Here is a 20,251-nt window from a genome sequence, read left to right as displayed (position 1 = left end):
ACGGCTCCTTTCTCAGTGCACAAGGTTTGAACAAGGTCTTGTTTTCTTTTACATTAGAGAGATAAGCTCTGTAACTAAAGTTGCTCTGAACTCAGGGCTTTTTTTTTTCTTTTTTCACTCTAGCCTACTGTTTTTATTTATGAGCAATGACAGGCTGCTCAAGGCACTATCCCTCAACCGCATGACAGTTGCTCTATAGGGAGCAATGATCCAAGGATCATTTCTTATTTGTGCAGGCAGAAGCCCCAAGTGGTCAGAAGCATGTGTAACAGGATAAAGAGGAGGACTCCCAATGGCTATTATTAGGCATCTGATTCAAACCTTAGCAATCCTGGCTCAGCTATCAGTTTGCAGGTCAGAGAGCCACCATTAGGGTAACAGTTCTCTCAATCACTGCAACCTACATTTGCTTTTCAGTGTGCTTCAAAGAAATTTTTGCTGGTGGACATTGCTTAAACTTGGTGTCTACATCCTACCTCTCTCCTAGGTTGATGCCCTTGGTGAATTTATTAACAGCTTCTTAGGCAGTGCCATACTTCCCTTCTTATTGCGAGACACGTCGATCACTTTTGGTCCAAGCGTCTGTCAGGGATGTACTTGCTGTTGCCTCATTACTGTAAACGACCGCAGAACGGTCAGGCTGGAGCGCAGCAACGGCACAGAGTCTGGCCAAGATCCGCTCCCCCCTTGCTGCCCCACGGCAACCTCAGGCCTGGGGAAACTGTGAAGTTCAGCCCTGCCCGAGCGAGAGGCCTGGGCTGCCGGCCTCAGCCCGCAAGCCGACTCGCAGCATTGTCACAGAAAAGTCTCCCCACGATTAAAAACAAACCCTCGCGATCTCAGCCTTCCTCTTCTTACTTCGGGCACTCCACTAGGCCTCGTCTGTCTTTATTCGCCGTCCGGGTAAACACCTTACAAATACAAGCCCGCGGCGGAGGTGCTGCTCCGGCACAGGAGGGAAGGGCAGGCTGCTCCCGCTGCCCCCGCGGGCGCCTGGCCGGCTGGGCGGGGATACCCCGCTTCCCCAAGCCCCGTCGGTGCCCGAGTTACCGCCACAAAAGCAGCGGCGCGGGAGCTGCCGTCCCGCTCGCCCGCCCCTCCGCGAAGCGCGGCCCGGCGCCCCAGGGCCTCAGGCCGTGCGAGCCGCCCCCCCCCCCCCGCCCCTCCCGGCGGCCACGGCCGCGCGGCACCGACGCTCGCGCACGCAGACCCCGCGCCCGGGGATTGGCGGAGGGGCAGGCGGCGCCGCGCTCTCGCGAGATCTGCCGATGGGCGGGAGCAGGCGGGCGGTGACGTGACGTGGCGCGGCGGGGCGCTACCGGCGGCCGGCAGCGCGCGCCGTGGGCAGTCGTTTCTCCCCGGGGCGGCGGTTAACGGACCGCGAGGCGCGCGCCCGTCCGCCGCGCGGGAGGGAGGAGCAGAAGGAGAGCGGGGCGGCCGCGGTCGCGTCCCCATCCCCGAGGCGGTCCGCCCGGGCCCCCGGAGCGATGATGGCCGCGGCGGCCGACCTGGAGTCCTCGCTGGAGCTGAGCCTGACGGGCAGCGGCGCGCTCCCCGGCGGGCTGCCCCCCGCGCGCTCCCGCATCTTCAAGATCATCGTCATCGGGGACTCCAACGTGGGGAAGACGTGCCTCACCTACCGCTTCTGCGCCGGCCGCTTCCCCCAGCGCACCGAGGCCACCATCGGCGTGGACTTCCGCGAGCGCGCCGTCACCATCGACGGCGAGCGCATCAAGGTACCGCCGCGCCGCGACGGGACGGGAGGGGGCGAGGCGGGAAGCTCGCCGCCCTCCCCGCCCCCGCCGCTCGGCCCTGCCAGCCCCGGGCAAGGCCGCCGGCGTTGGGAGCGCTGCCCGCCGCTGCCTCCGTCCGCCCTGCCGTGCCCGGCCGCAAGGTGCTGGGGCGGCGGGGGCGGGTGTGCACCCGCCGGGCCCCGAACCAGCTGCTGCCAGGAGGGAGCAGCCCGGGCCTGGTACGGGGCTCCAGCATCGCTATAGGCAGCAGCTGGGAGATCAGGAAAGGCGGGAGGAGAGGAAGATGCGGGTGCTGACGGATGACAGGCCGGGGCCGGTGAGCCTCTGCCTGAACTCCTTACCTCCTGAGGCCCGGGCCGCGGGCGCGGTTGGCGTGAGGACTGGACATCCCAGCCTTCCCTGCCGCCATGCCGCTCGCAGGTGTGGTGCTGCACGGTAGAGTTCGTAGGCTCTTGTGTCACACTTCCATACCCCAGAAGTTCAATGCGGTTGTGTCGCATAGCCGGTAGCCTCGGCTATATCTGCTCTGCAACTTTGTTTACAAATACTTTGCCTTGCTCCTGTTGAAAATGTAATTACTACATAGGTTTCTACAGTGATGAAAAATTCCTGCCATAGGCCAAACCTTTGCGCAGCTTTTGGCAGGTGTTAATCAAGAATTTCTCCTTAAAATGGACTTATAGGTAGATCTCTTACTTACCAGTATTTTAGTGTTGGCAGTGCCTGGTGTCAGCAGCTTGTTGCCTCCCAGAAATTCTGCTTCTGTGTTTATCAAGGATCACAGTTGGCTTAACTTTCAAGTCCACAAAGCTATGCAGATGCCACTGTTATGAGCATTTTGCTTTAAAAATGTTTCGTTAAGAAATTGAGTGAACTGCTGCATCAGTGATAGCAATGTGTCACAACTTTTAAATTTTTTTTTAGGATTCTGTTAAGATTGCTGCATGTTTAAGCAAATGTGTTACAGAACTGGTCAGTGACAGGCTGGATACCTAAGTCACAGCTGACCGTTGGTTTTTACTCTTTAGGTTTAGCTAGAGCTTAGTCTTACAAAACTAAATTTAGTGGAAAATTGGATGGGAGGAAAAGATGCTCTTTTACCTCCTTCACACTGTAAAACAAATTTTAAAAGTATATGAAATATACCTAGTCTGCCCGGTAGATACATAAATGCTAGTGGTGATTCTAACAGTCATTTGCAGGTTAGACTACTAGCTGTTTACAAATGCGGTTTGTTTACTAGGAGAAACATGGTTTTAAACAGAATCCCCTTCTACTTCTGTATTACAGTTTGTTGCTATGAGCAAAGTTTAATAATGTGTAGAAAAAGGGAGTAATAGTAGTTTTGGAATTGTACTTTTGCGCTTATTATCACCAGGCTTTGTAATTACAGCTTACAGTCATGTAGCTGAAAGCTATAGTTTTTCCTTGCTTACTTACTGGTTAAAGAAATTACAGAGGGCATATAAGTCCATTTGCTTTCCTTCTCTTATGGGTTTTTTTTTTTTTCACCTCATATCCTTTTTTTTAACTAAAAAAGAAAAATGAGTAAGAGTCTCTGTTACTCTCTTTCTTTATAAAAGCACTGAATAGCACTTCTTTGGCTGATAGCTGAGATTCTGTACTCCCTGGTCTGTTGCTGTCCATGACAGAGGACAGACCCTCCTGAGGGGTATCTTCTTGTCAGCACCATCTTAGTGACTGGCATTTTCCCCACCTCTGTATTGTGCCCAGCCTTTGTTGGACAGAAGTGAAGAAGAATATAGCCTAATCCACAGTTCTGAGATGCTTCACATAGCCGTTTTGTTATATATGTTGTGGTAGGTTGTTTTGCTGCGTTCTTGAGAATATTACCTGTTGAATATACCAGTTCTGGTTGAGAGAGGTGGAGAATTGAAGAAGGCTTTTTGAGACACGTTGTTTTCCATGAAGTTCTGTTTCAGCTTTAAAAGGAATAAACTTTATCGTTATGGCCAGGACTCTAGCTCTTAGAGGGATGCTGTGTGTCGTCAAGTATGCACCAATTTTTGGTTTTTGCCACCTCCTCTCACTCATCTTCATCTTTCTTTCTTGTAACAGTGAGCTCCAGCAATGCCTGTTGAAACAGGAAAGAGAGAAGCTCTGATGAACCGAGTTACTGCTGTTCTTGCTGAGCCCTGAAGGGCTTGCTGAGCAGAGGAATTTTTCGTCTTGTGTTGAAGGAGATTATAAAGTAATGTCTCCTCTGCCTCTCTTCTCCCTTCTCCTCTGCCTCTCTTCTCCCTTCCCCCAGCCAGCTGGATGGTCATTCTTGTGCTGCTACAGTACTGAGCATTTCCCTCACAGCTGGAAAAATGCTGTGTCACTGGCACGAACACGAGCACAGTTCTTCTCGCCGGGGGTCTCCTGCACAGAAATTGTGTAGAATTCCAAGACATAGGGACAAGTGTATTCCTTTGTAGCTTGTACAGTAGGCTAACAGCTTCGTATGAAACACCGGTGCCTAGATGTGATGAATAAATTAAAATTTTCAACCAGTGAATTTTTTGCATTCTAAATTTTCCTCTTCCTAAATTGATCTAAGCATTGAAAATCAATGAAAACAATGATGTCACTCTTTACTGACCTACATTAAAAGAGCAAAGGATGCAAATGAAATTCAAAGAAGAAAGTTCAAACATCATGTTCTAGACCTTTGAGCTCTTCAAGCTTTTTTCCCTACATCTTGTAAAAGGAGGCATAGGTTACCATTTTATCTTTATTAAAGGCCAGTTATGTTTTTACCAGCGTGTTATAAACCATGCATGCTAAGGGAGTCCTTGTTTAGAAAACAGCCTTTCTGGATCCACAAAAAGGAGCCAGAAGGTGGGAGGTGGTAGCTGAGTCAATATATTTAAGTACCATTTGTCTTCCCTAAGGACTGTGACAAAGTGATTCTGTCCACAGTTTTATTAGCTGAATTATGCTGTTAAACCAAATTTTCAAATCACACATTTTAAAGGGCTATTATAAAAAATGTGCTCCCTTGAAGATGGATGGTATTGAACTAATAATGACACAGTAATCTTAATGTTAATTCACCAATGCACACTTATTAACGAGAACATTTTCAGTGTTGTTTTTCAGTAGAGCACATATTAACAGTTTTAATTTGAGATAATACCTTTCAAGCTTGAAAGCTGCATGTAAATAAAATTTAGGAGGAACTGTAGTTTAAGCTTAACTTGGAAGATATGTAAACCTTTAATTTAATTTCCACTTCTGTACCCAAGGCTGGCAATACACTTGCGGATCTGTGCTTGACTGAAGCATGACTGATTTCTGCTCTGAATGAGGTGGGGAGAGAAGTGTAAGCTCACAGCTGCCTGTGAAAATGAGCTCCCTCTTTAAATTAATTTGATATAGCATTTTCCAGGATGATCTGTAGTGATTCCTTAACATTATGTAGTCTGAACATAAGGATTACTTCAGTCTGTGCTTCTTTCTTCTCTCTTTAATTTGTCAAATTCCAAATTAATGAAAATTTTCCATGAGTCTTCTGACTTTACAATGTTTTTTAAGTGCATAGAACTAGAAGTATCTCTTGTCTGGGTAGGTGAATGAATCTTACCCAAACTTAGGTGCCTATATTTAATCTGATTGTCTGGACTCCCTTAACAGACCATGGAGGTGCAGTCAATTGTGTTTAGAGTGTAATATCATTGGCAAAAAGTAGGTATTTGCTCTAAAATGAGATGGATTGCAACTGACTACTGCTTTCTGTGATCAGAGGCTAGAGCGACTTGCCTTGCTTTTCTTAATAATCTTAATGACCCTTTTGAAGCAGCGCATGGATCTTTAAAAGTCTGTGGATCAGAAGCTGCAGATAACTGGACTAGACTACAGAAGCCAAGCTGTTCTGATGTTCTCATGTAAATTCTCAGTTCCCCTGGTGAAACCAGTAATTGCGATTTTCATCTGCTCCAGTCTGAGTTTTTCTCAAGGATGGTGACCAGGGTTGAACATAATACTGCAGAAAAAGTCACACCATCCTGAAACATGATTTGCTCTTTTTCCTTCACCGTATCACACTAGTGATTCATAACGTCCTGTGATTGACTCGTGTATCTGGATCATCATCCGTTTTAATGATTTCCAGACTGATGAATCCTGCAGTTATAGGAAGAGTCTTTATTATTAGTCACTGTTATCAAGACTTTGCATCTGCTTCTATTCAATTTCACCCTATTTCAACTGTTCCAGCTTTCAAGAAAAAATTTATGTGATACTGTAATCCTCCTCTCTATCGGCAATGCATCTTAGCTTCTTGCCATCAGCAAATTTCCCTGGCACCTGGGTTTCCTTTTTTTTCATATCAAAGTCACTGGTAAAAATGGTAAACAAGGCAACTTTCAAGACACTTGCAATTTCTAAAGAAGTTTTACTGAAACATTTGGATCAAAGGAATGCAGAACTATGGTAATGGGTAATTTAATCAAGGGAAGATATTGGCTGTACCTTTCATGGGAACGGATTGAATTTTAAATTTACCTTCATCGTTTACAGTACTAATCAAACTGCCTCAGCCATCAGGGATCAGCTGTGCAGGACAGACAGGAAGCTAGGACTCAGCTTTGACCCAAGAAATCGAATGTTGTCTTTCAGTGTTAACACCATCACTAAGGTGTGTGTGATAGTCACACACCAGTTTATTTCTTGCAGTGTACAGTAGAGTAATGTAGAGTTTTAGGTGAACTGGCTCTGACTGCTGTATATGGCAGTCCCATGTCTCCTGGAGAGCAAGTTTGTTAAAATATGACTGTGTCCAGTAAGTGCACTCTGTAGCGTACTCTACGCATCTGAGGACTCCAAGCTTCCATTATACCAAGATGATTGATGCATTTAAAATTTTGATTAGTTGTTGTTTACATCTGCTGGTGCTTCGAAGCTTGTTTTGTTTTGTTTTAATCTGGACTCGGGAAGTTTGAAAGCATTTCAGTTCTTCTGAATGTTTTTTTTGTCCATTATACTGACTAGATTTCAAGCAAATATGTTCAGTCTATTTTGGATAGAATGATGCGTACCTGGAAATAACAGTAGCATGTTAAGCTAACAGGAGGTTTATGTTCATGGGTTTTTTGTTTGTTTGAGTTTTGGTTTTGTTTTTTTTTTTTTCCTTTTATGCATGCTTCGATACTACAAACCGCAGTATGGTCCTAGCTTAAGCATTAAATAAGCTTAAGTTAGAGGTTCATCACAGGAGGCTTTGATTCCAATAGATACACTGCAGAGAAAGATTATTTTGTCCTGTTTTTGTTGGTGGTGGTGTTATTCATGCATGGTTTGATTTCTTCCTACTTTTATATATTGTTCTTAGCATTTAACTTCATGCTAAGAACAAAACTTTGGGGAAGATGACGTTATTTTTGGCAATAAAAAAATCATGTCAGCCGAGAGTTGTCCTGTGAAATACATGTTGTTTTTCCAAATAAAAGTGCTATTGCCAAGGCTTCAGGATTTGTTTTTGTAAAAATCTTACAAAATACATGCTCCAATAGACTTTCAGAAATTCATATTTATGATCCAGTTGCATCACCGTTTCTTCCTGGCTTCAATTATGAGCAGCTTTGAAAGCAAAAGTTTCTGAAATTATGTAAAAGCAACAGTTTTCTTCAGCACCAACTTTTCAGTATGATTAATTTAGAAGAGTGGATTTTTATGATTGTGTGACTTCCCTAGCTACAGGTAATTTATATTATTTTCCAACATGAGTAATAAAACATTTTTTTCTCTCATTGTCTTTCCTTTTCAGATCCAGCTATGGGATACGGCAGGCCAGGAGCGTTTCAGAAAGAGCATGGTGCAGCACTATTACAGGAATGTACATGCTGTTGTGTTTGTATATGATATGACAAACATTGCCAGTTTTCACAGTCTGCCGTCATGGATAGAGGAATGCAAACAACACCTTCTTGCCAATGATATACCACGGATTCTTGTTGGAAATAAATGTGACCTGAGGAGTGCTATTCAGGTACCTACGGACTTGGCCCAGAAGTTTGCTGATACTCACAGTATGCCATTATTTGAAACCTCTGCCAAAAACCCCAATGACAATGACCATGTGGAGGCCATATTTATGACACTGGCTCACAAGCTTAAAAGTCACAAGCCATTAATGCTTAGTCAACCCCCAGATCGCGATGCAATACATATAAAGCCTGAACCAAAACCTGCCATGACCTGCTGGTGTTAAATCATGCTATTATCAGCTACCACCTTGTCATGTTTGCAAATGCTTCAAAATTATGATCTTGGCAAAGTTCCAGGTTTTGGTCGCAATTATGACGAATCTCTTTGGCACTTTAATGTGGTCTTTTTTTTTTTTCTGGTGTAGATGTGCCCATCTCATGTTCTTGCACTTTGTAATTGTACTTTCTGAATTACTGAAGTTTCACTATAAATATGTGGGGAAGTAAACTTTCAAGTGAAGATTTGACAAAGCAATTCTACTTGAGCTCTTGCTGCCTGAGATTGTTTTCGTCACTTGTGGTAAGGTTATAAATAGTAAGCCAGTTTACTAACATTTTTGGTCGCTACTTGCATTGGAATAATGTAGGAGAAAAAGTGTTTTGTGAAGCCAGATAGCTTGATTTTTGGGTCAACAAGTGGGGAGATTTTTGGTATATGAAGGAATATTTGGTGAATGCTAGCAAATTGCTAAGCAAGTACCTTTTTATTTTAAGAACAAAAACCGGGACTGTCAGATAAAGTTTGGGCTTCAGCGTAGGTGCAAACTGCTAGCTCTTGGCCTGTCATTCCACTGTAAACTTTGTCTGTTTCTTCATTGCAATGGTAAGAGAATTGACAAACTTGTCCCTACCTCTAGACAATTATTTGGTACTTAAAACTTCATTAATTTTTCATAATTAGCATGTAAAACTAAACTATGCATTCCTTCTTATGGAAAGTACTGTAGCACAGGATTTGGGGTAAATTTGGAACTATAACTGTCCATAACTTCTCTGACCTTACTAAAACTTCAATGAGGACTTATTTCTAAAGATGCTGTATGTCAGTTGAGTGTCCCAGGGTAAGTAAAAACACTTAAGTAAATAAAAGATTGAGTGAAGTTGGCAAAAGCATACTGGTTTTCAAAGACAGGGGTTTCAGAGGATTTTAGTGATCATGAATACTTTTCAAATATCTTGAAAAAGCTTTTTACAACCAACTTGATAACATATTTTAGGGATGGAAAAGCTTAGGACAAAATGTTAGGAATATGGGACTTCCTTAAAATACTTCTGAATACGGAATAAATTAGATCTTGAAATATGGAGAAAAATCTGCCAAATACACGATACGTTACAGATTTTTGAGCTAAAACCTGCTTGTGTTATGTCATGGCTGTATGTTGGGCATCCTTGGCATTACTAATGTGAGTTAGTGATGAGTCAGATGAGGAAAATTACTCCTCTAGATCCATCTTCTTCTGTGTTCTCATAACTGCAACCGTGTTATTTCAGTTCTATCTGAAGGTCAAGTTTCATAATGAAAATGGTGCTAGGTTGCACGTAATTACATGAAGCGAAATGTAAGCCATAGGATGAAATCTATGACTTCATTCATATGCCATGTCAAACAATGTTTTGTGACTTCGTTTTTAAAGGAATTGAAGTAAAAATGAAGATTTTTTGATTTGCAATGTGCAGTGTGTGATGCTGACTGGAAAGTAAACGGAAGGGCCGGTTCAGAAGCTGCCACCCTAGTGATCACATTAGAAACGAATTATTGAAACAAGGTAACTAATATTATTTAAACTATTACAATTAATAAGATGTAATTCTGTTGCAAGTTATACTGACAAAAGAAAAATGCATTAACTTTTTTCTAGATTTAGAAAGAGCATTCAATTTGGTCTAATATGATTAAGATGTTTAAAAAGAATCTAAACAAAAAGGTAATGTTTTTTTCCTGTATAAAGCTGCTACAGCTGACAGTAATTTCGTTTAGGAAACATTTGTAAAAGGGAACTTTTGTATTCACTCTGAACCTTACATGACTAGAATTTGGTTTACAGTCCTTTCAGAAACAATCAGCTTTTTAACACTAGTGTCCTTAATGATTTTTTTAAGAAAAGGATTGATCTTAAATTTATGTGTATACTATTGTAAATAAATATGGTTTACAGTCCTCATGGACAATTTGTTTTTCACTCATGTCCTTAATCCTTTTTCTCAGAAGGATCCATCTTAACTATGACATACAATAAGTATGTCAGCGAACATTCTTTTTTTTTTTTTTTTTTTTTTTAATTAAATTAAAAAAACAGAATGAAGAATTCCGAAGTCAGTCAGTCAGGTTGGGGGTTGAGGTAAGGAAATTATGTAGCTACAATGTTACTATTAAATTTTATATCAAACATCTGCAAATCTGTTAAGCTTTGTTTGAGTTATTCACAACCTGTAAATAAGAACCCTCACGTTGTTAAAATTGTGTGGAAACAATGTTTAAGTATGTAATTTCGTCTTCAGCACAAAGCATGTGTTACTGGTTCTGCCATAAAGGTAATGTCATTAACGCAGGATTCAGTATGCTTCCTGGCTTTCAGTGGTAATGTTCTGCCCACAAAATTAATGTCAAAAGTACTGAATACTTTGTATATGTATTTTCACTTTACTAAATTGTAAAGTTGGGTTATTTTGTATGTGTTGGGGGGAGGGTAAGACACAATCCCCGAAACCTAATAAACCGGCTTTGCCACAAACTGTTATCACTTGTTTTCAATAATTATACTAAGAGTGATGATAAATTTCTTATGATAAAATCCATAAAAACATTGTAAGAGAGGAAAAAGAGTTTCTAGTTTCTGTATGTGTGGGTGACAATTTTGTGAAAGACTGTCACAATACTTGGACTACTGTCAGTGCTTTCTTGCGATGGCTCTGAGTTGTTTTGGAGCATCTGAAGCGCCCACCTGATGATTCAGCGCCATGTTCGGGATTTATTTCAGATTCCAGAAGAATGGGAAGTGTTACAACAGTTATAAAACTAGGAATTACTGACCCTTGAATGTATGTCAAGACCCTAAAGGAGTCTTCTCCATTACGCTTCTCTTAGTTTCACCTCATATTCAGAAATAAAAGCTCTGAACTTCGCATGCAGGTGGGACTTCTTTATTATCTCAAAAGACAGTCTTGCAGGTTTCCCTGTGTGTGTGCATGCACACAGAGCAAGGCTGCAATTCCAATTAAGCTGGCTTTTGGTAAACATCACAGCCCTTTCCCCACAAAGGAACTCTCAAATCATTTGTGTTATATACTGTTTCACTACTGTCCTATTTATGCTTCTCTTCTAGTTCCACACTTAATAGTATATAAAAAACAAAAAGGTAAAACACCTTTTAGAGATGTTTTGCATCTTTAAATATGATTGCGGTCATCACTGCTTACACAGGCTGTTAATTCTACTGAACGATTGAAAGAATGTGTTTACTGAATGTGTATACCTTGTGCTTTGGGACCCTGGGAATGACCAGAGGGGACCTTGGTAGACTACCAACAGCGTGATGCAGGTGTGAGCCCTTCTCCTAGATTGGCACTAGCTATTTCATCAAACTGCTTAGGAAGGAAGCGGCTTTCAACTTAGGAAGGCAAGAGAATGACATACAAACTCTAGATGTGTCATAGTATTCAAGGCCATTGACTGATGTTTCATAATGTCTCGATTCCTGGATAAAAAGTAGAGCCATGTGTCATTTTAAAGTAATAGTAGTGTTACTTTTTAAATGGCAGTCTGGTTTTATATGCAAATCAACACAAAACTGACATGTAATCTTAAATGTAAAGTTGTAGATAACATTAGAAATTGACATTATTCTAGGACTCACAAAAAAATGCTGTTTTGAGTTTGAGGATTTTTTTTTCCCCCCTCTGTTGACACTGGACACCCGAAGGAGGCCTCTCCTTCATGAGGCTGAACAGCGGCATCAGCAAGGGCTGTGAAGCGACATTGAGAGGTAAAGAATTGCTGCTGGTTTCCAGCGACGTCCTGGGACTCACTGGGCTCTGTACAGCCTCCCAGCTGCACAACCAGCGTCACGGAGGCTGACACCTATTGAAGCGCTTGCTGAAGGCAGCTCCTTGTAACTCAGGAAGATCTTTCCAGAGCCCAAAGGCAGGCATGTAAAAGCTGCTAGCCGTCCAGGGACACTCACTGAGGTGCATAATCCCGCTCCGTGCAGGTGTTACCTACATGTACTGTTTTCTGCCTTTGCTGAATCGCCTCTGGTTAATAAGAAATCTTGAATAATAGAATACTTAGCTAATAATTTAAAATGAATGAAAAGCAAATTTCCCAGCAATACCAATAATCATTTCAAGAAACTTATAATCCTCTCCCCATCCTGCTCTTCTCACCCCTGAAAAACAACCTGGAATTGATGTAACTGACTGAGGCCTGGGGACTGAGGTACAGTGGTGATCATCGACCAGAGACGTGGCTTGTAGTTGCAACTAAGAGCCAGAATGTCAAACAGCCTCAGGGTAAGCAGGCTGAGTAGCGCACGCACTGACTGTATCTTAGGACCCGCGGAAGCGGTCCAGGCTTGGGCTGCGCTCACCTCGGTGGAAAAGGCTGTTCAGTGCCTCTAGCTACGGCAGTGACAGCAGCTTCACGGGCCCTCAGCTCAGAAGGCGACCCAGGAGAGAGGCACACAGCACTCAACAAATGTGCTGCGTTCCCCCTCTCCCCCCGGCCCTTTTTTTGGTTGTTTTTTTGGGGGGTAGAACATGCAACTCACTTTGCTATCAGGTGTATGAGAGCTGGTATTGCCAGTGTCAAACATTCAAAAAGAAGTAGCCTGTTCTCTCTTCTCTGAAATTAATTATAATAAGATTGGCTTTGAAATGAATGGGCCATCTTAAAAAACAAACAAACAAAAAGGCAAAGGGTGGGTGCACGTTTTGGATTCCTGTCTGCTTGCATCTTATTTTGAAACCTGTAGGGTGCACTTGGGCCTCATGGTCTGTGTTTCCATTAAGAGATGGAGTTCGAAAACAGACTTTGCTTACACATTTAAAACCACCACCACCACCAAAAACCCCACCAGAATCTTCAGATAGTTACTTGCTCCCGGAGAATCAAGAAAAAGCAACTATGTTTGACACCACCAAAGAGCTCAAGGGGCCTCTCTCTTCTTTTAGCTGCCCATCATAATCCAGCTTTCTGTACAGTCAATTCACGTCAGGTCCTGGTTTAAAACAAGTAACTCTATAGCCCTGCAAAGAGCTTGCAGTGCAAGCTGAAAGCAGCAACCCCGCCTCTGCTTGAGAGTAAAAGCGGTACATTAGATGATAGTCAGATCTTCATTTTGGAAGATAATGGTGGGGTTTTTTTCCTTTCTACTAATACTAATATTTTTCAGTAGGAGGTGTACAGAGAGTCAAATTTAAAAAGAGGATAAGCATTTTCTTTCTGACAGCTTATAAGCTCCTTTTTAAATAGACTTTCTGTTTCAGATGCTGTGAAACCCCTGAAAAACCATAAGGGGTGCCATAAGCACCCAAAATCACGATAGTAAAATCACAGTAACGTGGAGCCTACATAATTACAGCCTATTTTCTTCATACACTTGCATGCACACGCGCACACAGAGGTATTCAATAAAAGGGAAGAGGCAACTAGTGTGAATGTGAGCATATGAAAAGTAAGAGTCATAAGACCATGATCTCAGCTCAGTACTTCCTTTTTTTTTGGTTATTTTTTACTGTTTGCATCGCCTCTTTGAGAAGGTCACAGGCAGAAAAAAAGACTCTGTTGTGAGGCAACACAGTAAACTCCCTCTTAATGAATATTTTTAGTTATTTACTTTTAAAAACATCATACTGTGCCTCTAAATCACGCATCATAAAGCGGAGGCCGTGTTTGAAGACTATTTTTCCTCTCCCGTGGCCTATCTGTGTCTCAGTTGTCACTTTGAGTGCAGACCCCCGGAGCCGGAGCGGCTTTCCTTCAGCTCTCTCATTCCCCCCTCCCTGTGCGGCATCGGGGCGTTGGCAATGTGCGGGCTGCTGGATGCGCTTTAAACCCCCATCTTCAGCCTTCATCAAGAGGGGAAAGAAAAAAAATTCAACTGAAGCTCGGTGCTATCGAGTGAAGCTGGCAGAAGACAAGTTCAAGCAAAATTATGTTGTCTTTTACGCACCACAGTTAAACTGCAAGTCCTGGGGTGGTGGGACTGCTAGGGTTTTCGGAAGGTTTAAGGAAAAAACTATACACGTTAATGGGAGAGAATTTCTTTTTGCCTGTGACTAAATGGGTGGGAGGAGGACTCCAAGCTACAGGTGGTGGAGTAGGGAACATGTGGTATGTACTGACCCTGCCCTTACACTCATTCCTAAGCATTTGGAGTTTGGGATTTTTTTTTTTTGGCTTTTGGCTGGTAAAGCTTTTGGCCGTGCTCTCCAGCCCCTGCCCAGAAGGGGACAGCCCTCAGCCCTGCCTCACCCGCCCGCGCCTCTCCCGGCAAGGCTGATGTCCTCCCCGAGGCTGGGGCAGGCAGGCTCGGCTTTGGGGCTGTTGCAGAAAGGTGGAGGTAGGGGTTGACATTCTTGGCTGTTCTTAATTAAAAGCCTGGTCACCCCCACACTGCTCACACCCACCTCTCTGCAGGAAAACACAAACTGCTCAGGGGTGTTGAGGTGCTGCTGTTCTTGTCCTTTGTAGTCCTCCGTCCCCTGGAGCTTTGCTTAGTCCAGGAAGGGCACACAATGAGAAAAAGATTAACCTGACCCTAAAATACACGCAAGAGCTTTTCTATATTTACTTCAAGATATTTTTAACCCACTCATAAATCAGAGGCAATGAACGGCTCTGGCTTCGGCAACTAAAGCTTCAGCTGCAGATAAAAAAAACCCATTTGCTAATCAGAGGGGGTTTTCAAGTTCCTGTATGTGATTATTCATCCTCATTACTACCGTGAAGTACTAACAACTTCAATAGCGAGCTAATGTCTGAGTCACTGGGATGCTGCTGGTAAAAAGCACAACGTTGGCAGCCCTTGTGATGGGCTTCCGAGGCTCGCAGTCGTTGTGCTTTTCTCAAATGGCATCTGAAGCAAAATAATTCGTTTCAAAAGTTCCACCTTTCATTAAATAGATATATTTCATTTTTATGCATGGTGATAGATGATGATATATAAATAAATAAAAGATATGTGTTCTCTCTATATAAATTGATGACCAGAAAATATGTATATTCACATATATATTTTTTTGGCACCACAAGCAATGCATGCTTTGGCAATGTAATGCAAGCCTTTGGGGACGGGGGCTTGTACACAATTACAAATTTTTGTTATGGCAGTGAGGTGACCGTGTGGTACATGACATTCGTGGGAGTCCAGCACTAGCATCTGCTTCAAAGCTCCAGCTCTCGGGCCTTATGGGTGAAGGGCTGTTTGATGCAGCAGGGACTTGGGTCAGCCAGGGTCGCTAGGCTGCCTGCCCAAGGCAAAGAAAGAGGCACAGAAGCGACTCCTATGAGATACGGTTAGAGCAAAGAACTTGGCAGATGAGAACACCAGCCGTAATCCTAAATCAGGCTCATGGTTAGTGGGTGGGGGGTAAGGGCATAACAGTATTTGCACGTGCTGTTTCGGTATAAACACTATCTATATAGCAACTAATATTGATTAAAAAATTTGTGATGAGTGTGTATAAAAACATGTAATGGGCAGAAGTCAGAAGATGAAACATGAAATATAAACTGACATAATTTTTTTTTTAATTAAGATGACATATAAATGTCACGTCAATTAAAGAGAACGCACATGTTTCTGGGAGTACTGAAGCTGTAACTACAAAAAAAAAAAAAAAAGACATTACTGCAACAGCTCAGAAAGTGCAAGTGAAGCTACGTGGGTTTCGGTTAGATTGACCTGAAGAGGCGCAGGACACAGCAGCTGCTATCTTTACAGAAGAGCTGCTAGGGAAGGCTGGGAATTGCTCTTTGCTTTGATGGGCTTTCCCTCCTCAAGTTAAGTCCAAGGACTTTTCCCCACACCTATACACTGTTAGTGCTGGAGAATCACAGAAAATAAGTGGGAAGGGACCCATAAGGATCAAGAAATCACGCAGACTGACTCCGAAAAGTGTATGCAGTGCTCCGGTTAGATTAGGTGTGTTTTCTGCTGACTATAAAAAAAAGAAAAGAAAAACCTTCCTCCTTTCAGCCGCACGCCAATACGCCTTTCTGTCTTTAGAACATATCTGTATTTTGATTGATTACTACTAGTCCCGTCCTTTCCCAGCTCTTTAAGGCTCTCTCCTGCAGCCTGCTTTTACCTGGCAGCACCTTCGCACCTCCGGCAGGTTGCTGGATGGAAGGGAAGGAGCCAGCCAGGGAGGCGGATGCAAGAGGCTGCTGTACCAGAGCCACTGAGACCGAGCAAAGGCTTTGGGGAGAAACTCTTGATTTAGCAAGCCAGGTAATTCTTCTGCTATAAACTAGCGTAGTAAACGGCTTGTATATTTTCTTTAATGAGTAAGAACTATGTATTCCTGGAGTCATTCCCCACACGAAATATTTTAGGCCAGTTCATCTACCTATAGTGAGGTTTGACTTAAATTTTTAAATACTTCATGCTAGAGCACGCAGAGCTGTGATTTTTATCCCCTAGCTTCTCACTGCCTTTTGCCAGCAAAAGGGAAAGAGATTGCTGCCCAGCAAAGGTGACTGCTTTCTGCTGCCCTGGCCCTGAGCGTAGGGGAGGAACGGCACCAACCCTATAAATCTGGAGCTTGCAAACTGCCTTAGAGGTGAGCAGCCGTGAGATTAAACCCGCGTGTTGGTAGCAAACAGCACCCAGCGCAGGCCACATCAGTCTGAAACCATTCGTATTACTCAGCGAGGCTGAGGGAAAAAGCAAACTGTTCCCGTCAGAGAATGCGATGTAAGCGTTGGATTACAAGACTGGAAGTGAAGTTACCAAAAAAAAAAAAAATATCCCAAACAAGCTAGTTGTCAAAAACGTACCTGAAATGGTTCTCTGATCCTCACCGTGATGAAGACCCCTCCTCTTCCCCTCCTCCCCCAGCACCTTCTAGTCCTTTCTGGGAGGCGGGGAAAACGGCTTCTAGCAAATACTTTGCCCTTAGTTGAACGTTAACTCACAGAACCTGCTTCCCTGATTAACCTTCTGGTTACGCCCTGTGATTAGCTCCGGCCACTGCTAACGGAGAGGCTGGCAGCCTTCCCTTTTATAGCCCGGGGATTTTGTGTGTCAGGGAATAGGGTAACATTTGGCTAAGCTTACTCAAGACAGAAAAACTTTTTGGATGTAAATGCCTTATCTTAATGCAAATAATGCTGAGACAAGGTGAGCACGAAGTGCTTGGTGTCCGTGTAATTTTATTGCGTGGTCCCACATAACCGGGGTCCGTAACCCATGTCAAAAGCGGGGTGCTGGCGTCCCGCGCGCAGGCTGCTCGGGGCAGATCGGCAGTTTCTAATACACCCAAGAAAAGAGCTGGGTGTTTGGCCTCAAGGAGATCTGAGGCACATTTGCATCTATCATTCCTCTTCAAAATGCCAAGTTATTACCATTTCTTAGGGGTGAAGCACAAGGTGCGTGCGCCTAAGGCGCAGCACCCATGTGTGCAGCGTGTTTCGGTGCAGAACAAGCTCTGGGCTCAGGTGGAACCTGGATTTTCTATTTTTTTCCCTTGGGCTATGCTTGCATTATTCTGCCGGCGCTGTGCTGAGGTGTACCCGCTGCTACACCCACCCCTCGACACAAACAGCCACCCCGTCGTGTGTAGCCGTACCTCCCTCCAGCAGCCACGGGCCTTTGCCCACCCCGAAGGGGAACGCTTGCGGTGCTGGGAAGGAACAGGGAAGTCGGCTGGGTTCCTGGGATCTTGCCAACGAGGAAAAGTCTGTTGGGAACAAATGACGAGGCCGTTTCTCCTGGAGGTGCTATGGATCTGTGTTTGCATAATAAATAAAAATCCATCAGATTCCATCAGCGAAAGCTGGGGGTGATGCAAACCATGCAATGTCCCTGGGCAGGCTCTGGGAAGGCACCGTAATGAGCAGTGGAACGGGCTACTAAATATAGCACTGGAAGCTGCAATCAGGAATATATTTTCTGCAATGCTAAGCAATTAGAGGGAGTGACATTAAATTGGTATACGGTTTCCACCAATTTCCATATCGCAGCTGTTTTTTTTCTAGAAACTCTCTTTTTGTAGAAAGAACTGTTGAAATTGTGTGTCCATACGTGATCTTAGGTGCTGGTATCGCGATAGTGATGCTGCAATTGCACCACTGGAAGGATTGCCAAAAAGAAATAGGGCCATCAAGAGCTTTATAGCTGCTGCTGAATCAATTACATACCTTTCTATGTAGAAATAGCATAGAGCATACGTCTCTTTTACACACCCATACTTCAATATCTGCTGTAAAGCTGTTTCATAGCCAAACGAGGATCTGCCACACTGGCAGAGGGCTGCCTGTCCCTAAATGCCACGGATGGACCGCTTTCAAAGCTGGCCGGGAGGAACGTGCCGGGTCCTCGGCTTGTGCCGCAGAGCTGTGCCAGCAGGACCTGACCTGCGTCAGCTGCGGTCGCGTCTGCCCTGCAGGACAGCCGCGGCTTTCACCCCCTCGTCTCAGGAGTTTTCCTTCTGAGCCGACGCAAACAGCGCTGCGTTCCAACAAGGACGAGTGACTTATTTTCTCTGCATGTTTGCAATAAAATCTAATTGCTCTGTTCCACCAGCAGTCGAACGCTGTTGGATTACACTCGGTATGCACCATCTCCTACCGCACTGACTAGTTACAGAACAGTATTTCTGGATGGGACCGTAGCTTCCACCCAGAAACGACGCAGTGGCTGAGCGGTGCATTTTAGCAACAAACTACTTCTAGCAAGTTTCTCCTTTCGAAGGCAAAATCCGTTTTAGACTAAAAGAGAATCAAAGCCACACTGCTTTTAGCTATTAGCAGTCACAATAACCTCTCAGGGAGTCTTACTTTCTTTTAATGTACCAGAACAGCAGTTTATGTTAATCAAGGAGAAAAACCCCCAACATTTCATCGCAGACTGTTTGGAGTTACGCCAGAAGCATCTGAGGATGGGGAAAGTAGTCACGCTCGGTGCTTTGATGCTTGCTGACAGGCACTACACCAGAGAAAAAGGCACAGCATCACTTTTTGAATTCCAATGTTTGAATTACTTTGCTACAGTAATCTAATACAGTAATAAAATAATAAAAAATAACATAAATAATAATAAAATAAAGTAAATTTAATACAGTTATTCAAACATTGCTACTTTCAAATGGACATCGCAATGACACCAACTGTGTTTTGGTTGGCGTAGGCAAATACATGAAGGTATTTAGAGCCAAAGCCAGAAAGAATTTGGCTACTGTGGTCAAACTTCCAGTTGCCAGAATAGCTCCTGCAGCCCGGAGTTAAGCTGCTGGCCCGGGCACCGAGGGATGGGGGCAGTTCCCCCAGACGTGTGTCCAGAGGAGGGCTGCGGAGGGAAGCCGGTAGTTAGGGCTGCTCTCTCGTTCTTTATAATCCCAGCCATTAATGATCTTAATGGTTAAAGTCAGTAACGGGGAGACTTGGTAAGCACCTTATGTACAAAGGGGTGCCAGAGTCCACTAGGACTTCCTCAATATGCAGCTTAGGGTATTTCTCTGTTCGAGATTACAACAAAAGGTGTAAAACATCTTCAAATATAAACTCTTCAAAATTTGAAGATGTTTAGTCCTAGGAATTTTACGAATAATTTAATAGAAACTAACTGTCCATCTCTGCACCTCACCAACCCCAAGAGACTACGAAGTCGGACAGGATTTGCTAACTTGCATGTGCCAGGATTAATTGCATACTGTAAAGTGAATTTTTGATCACGTAGCTGTGGCAAGCTGTTTTGGAACCAAGGGCATTTCAAGTGCACACGTGATAAGCACGAACTCAAGAGGACTGCCTGGCATTTTGTCTGTACAGTGCTTTCATCAGGTGAAGGTCTTCGTTTAGGTGTCGGAGTCCCTTTGCTAGCGTTATGAAAAAGAACTTCAGTCTCTAGAAAAAAAAAAAATCAAGAACAATTTAATTCCCTCTTCTCTTGGGAATGGGAAAGGCACCTCATACGCTGCAATAAGATAAATCTTATCTGCGATCATTCCTGGAGTTACACGCCTCATGGTGGGTATGACTTATCCTACTACTCACAGCACCTTCTCAAGATGGGAACTTACTTTCTGAGCCCTGTTCAAAGGAACGAGCTGTGTTCGTTTACACAGTGGGATAAGTAATCTACCACTTCAGGCTCAAGGCCTGCAGGCAGGACATTCACTCGACAGGCACCTCTAAGCCCACCTGAAAGTGAATCATGAAGTACATACAGGAATTTTATGCACCTCAGGAGATGATGGAAGCTGACTGGAAGCTGTAGTTCCTTGGTCCAGAGGACCAAGAGGTCCTCTAGAGAACCTCCAACAGAGGACTTTGGTCTGGAA

The 20,251-nt window shown here is 43.9% G+C and overlaps 1 protein-coding gene across 2 annotated transcripts; it reads left to right on the top strand.

Annotated features, from left to right (window-relative positions):
• Positions 1–1,277: 1,277 nt before the first annotated feature.
• On the top strand, positions 1,278–10,876 carry RAB33B (RAB33B, member RAS oncogene family). Of its 2 annotated transcripts, XM_075150120.1 has the most exons (3): positions 1,278–1,736; positions 7,525–7,746; positions 9,382–10,876. In XM_075150120.1, the coding sequence occupies exons 1-3, from the start codon at positions 1,488–1,490 to the stop codon at positions 9,391–9,393; spliced, it is 483 nt and encodes a 160-aa protein (XP_075006221.1). In that variant the 5' UTR covers positions 1,278–1,487; the 3' UTR covers positions 9,394–10,876. The 2 variants fall into 2 exon arrangements, with proteins under 2 accessions (XP_075006221.1, XP_075006220.1); XM_075150119.1 differs by lacking the exon at positions 9,382–10,876 and having other exon boundaries at positions 1,283–1,736; positions 7,525–8,103.
• The last annotated feature ends 9,375 nt before the right edge of the window (positions 10,877–20,251 follow it).

Source organism: Calonectris borealis, chromosome 4, assembly GCF_964195595.1.
Source record: "Calonectris borealis chromosome 4, bCalBor7.hap1.2, whole genome shotgun sequence".
In the NCBI taxonomy this organism is placed as follows: Eukaryota; Metazoa; Chordata; class Aves; order Procellariiformes; family Procellariidae; genus Calonectris; species Calonectris borealis.
The sequence above is the reverse complement of the archived record's forward strand: the minus strand, read 5'-3'. Positions and strand labels throughout refer to the sequence as shown.

Bases quoted from the DNA above. Each gene is read 5' to 3' on its own strand.
- RAB33B (XM_075150119.1), top strand. From the start codon at position 1,488: ATGATGGCCGCGGCGGCCGACCTGGAGTCCTCGCTGGAGCTGAGCCTG. The intron at 1,737-7,524 runs GTACCGCCGCGC...TTTCCTTTTCAG, and splicing joins TCGACGGCGAGCGCATCAAG to ATCCAGCTATGGGATACGGC.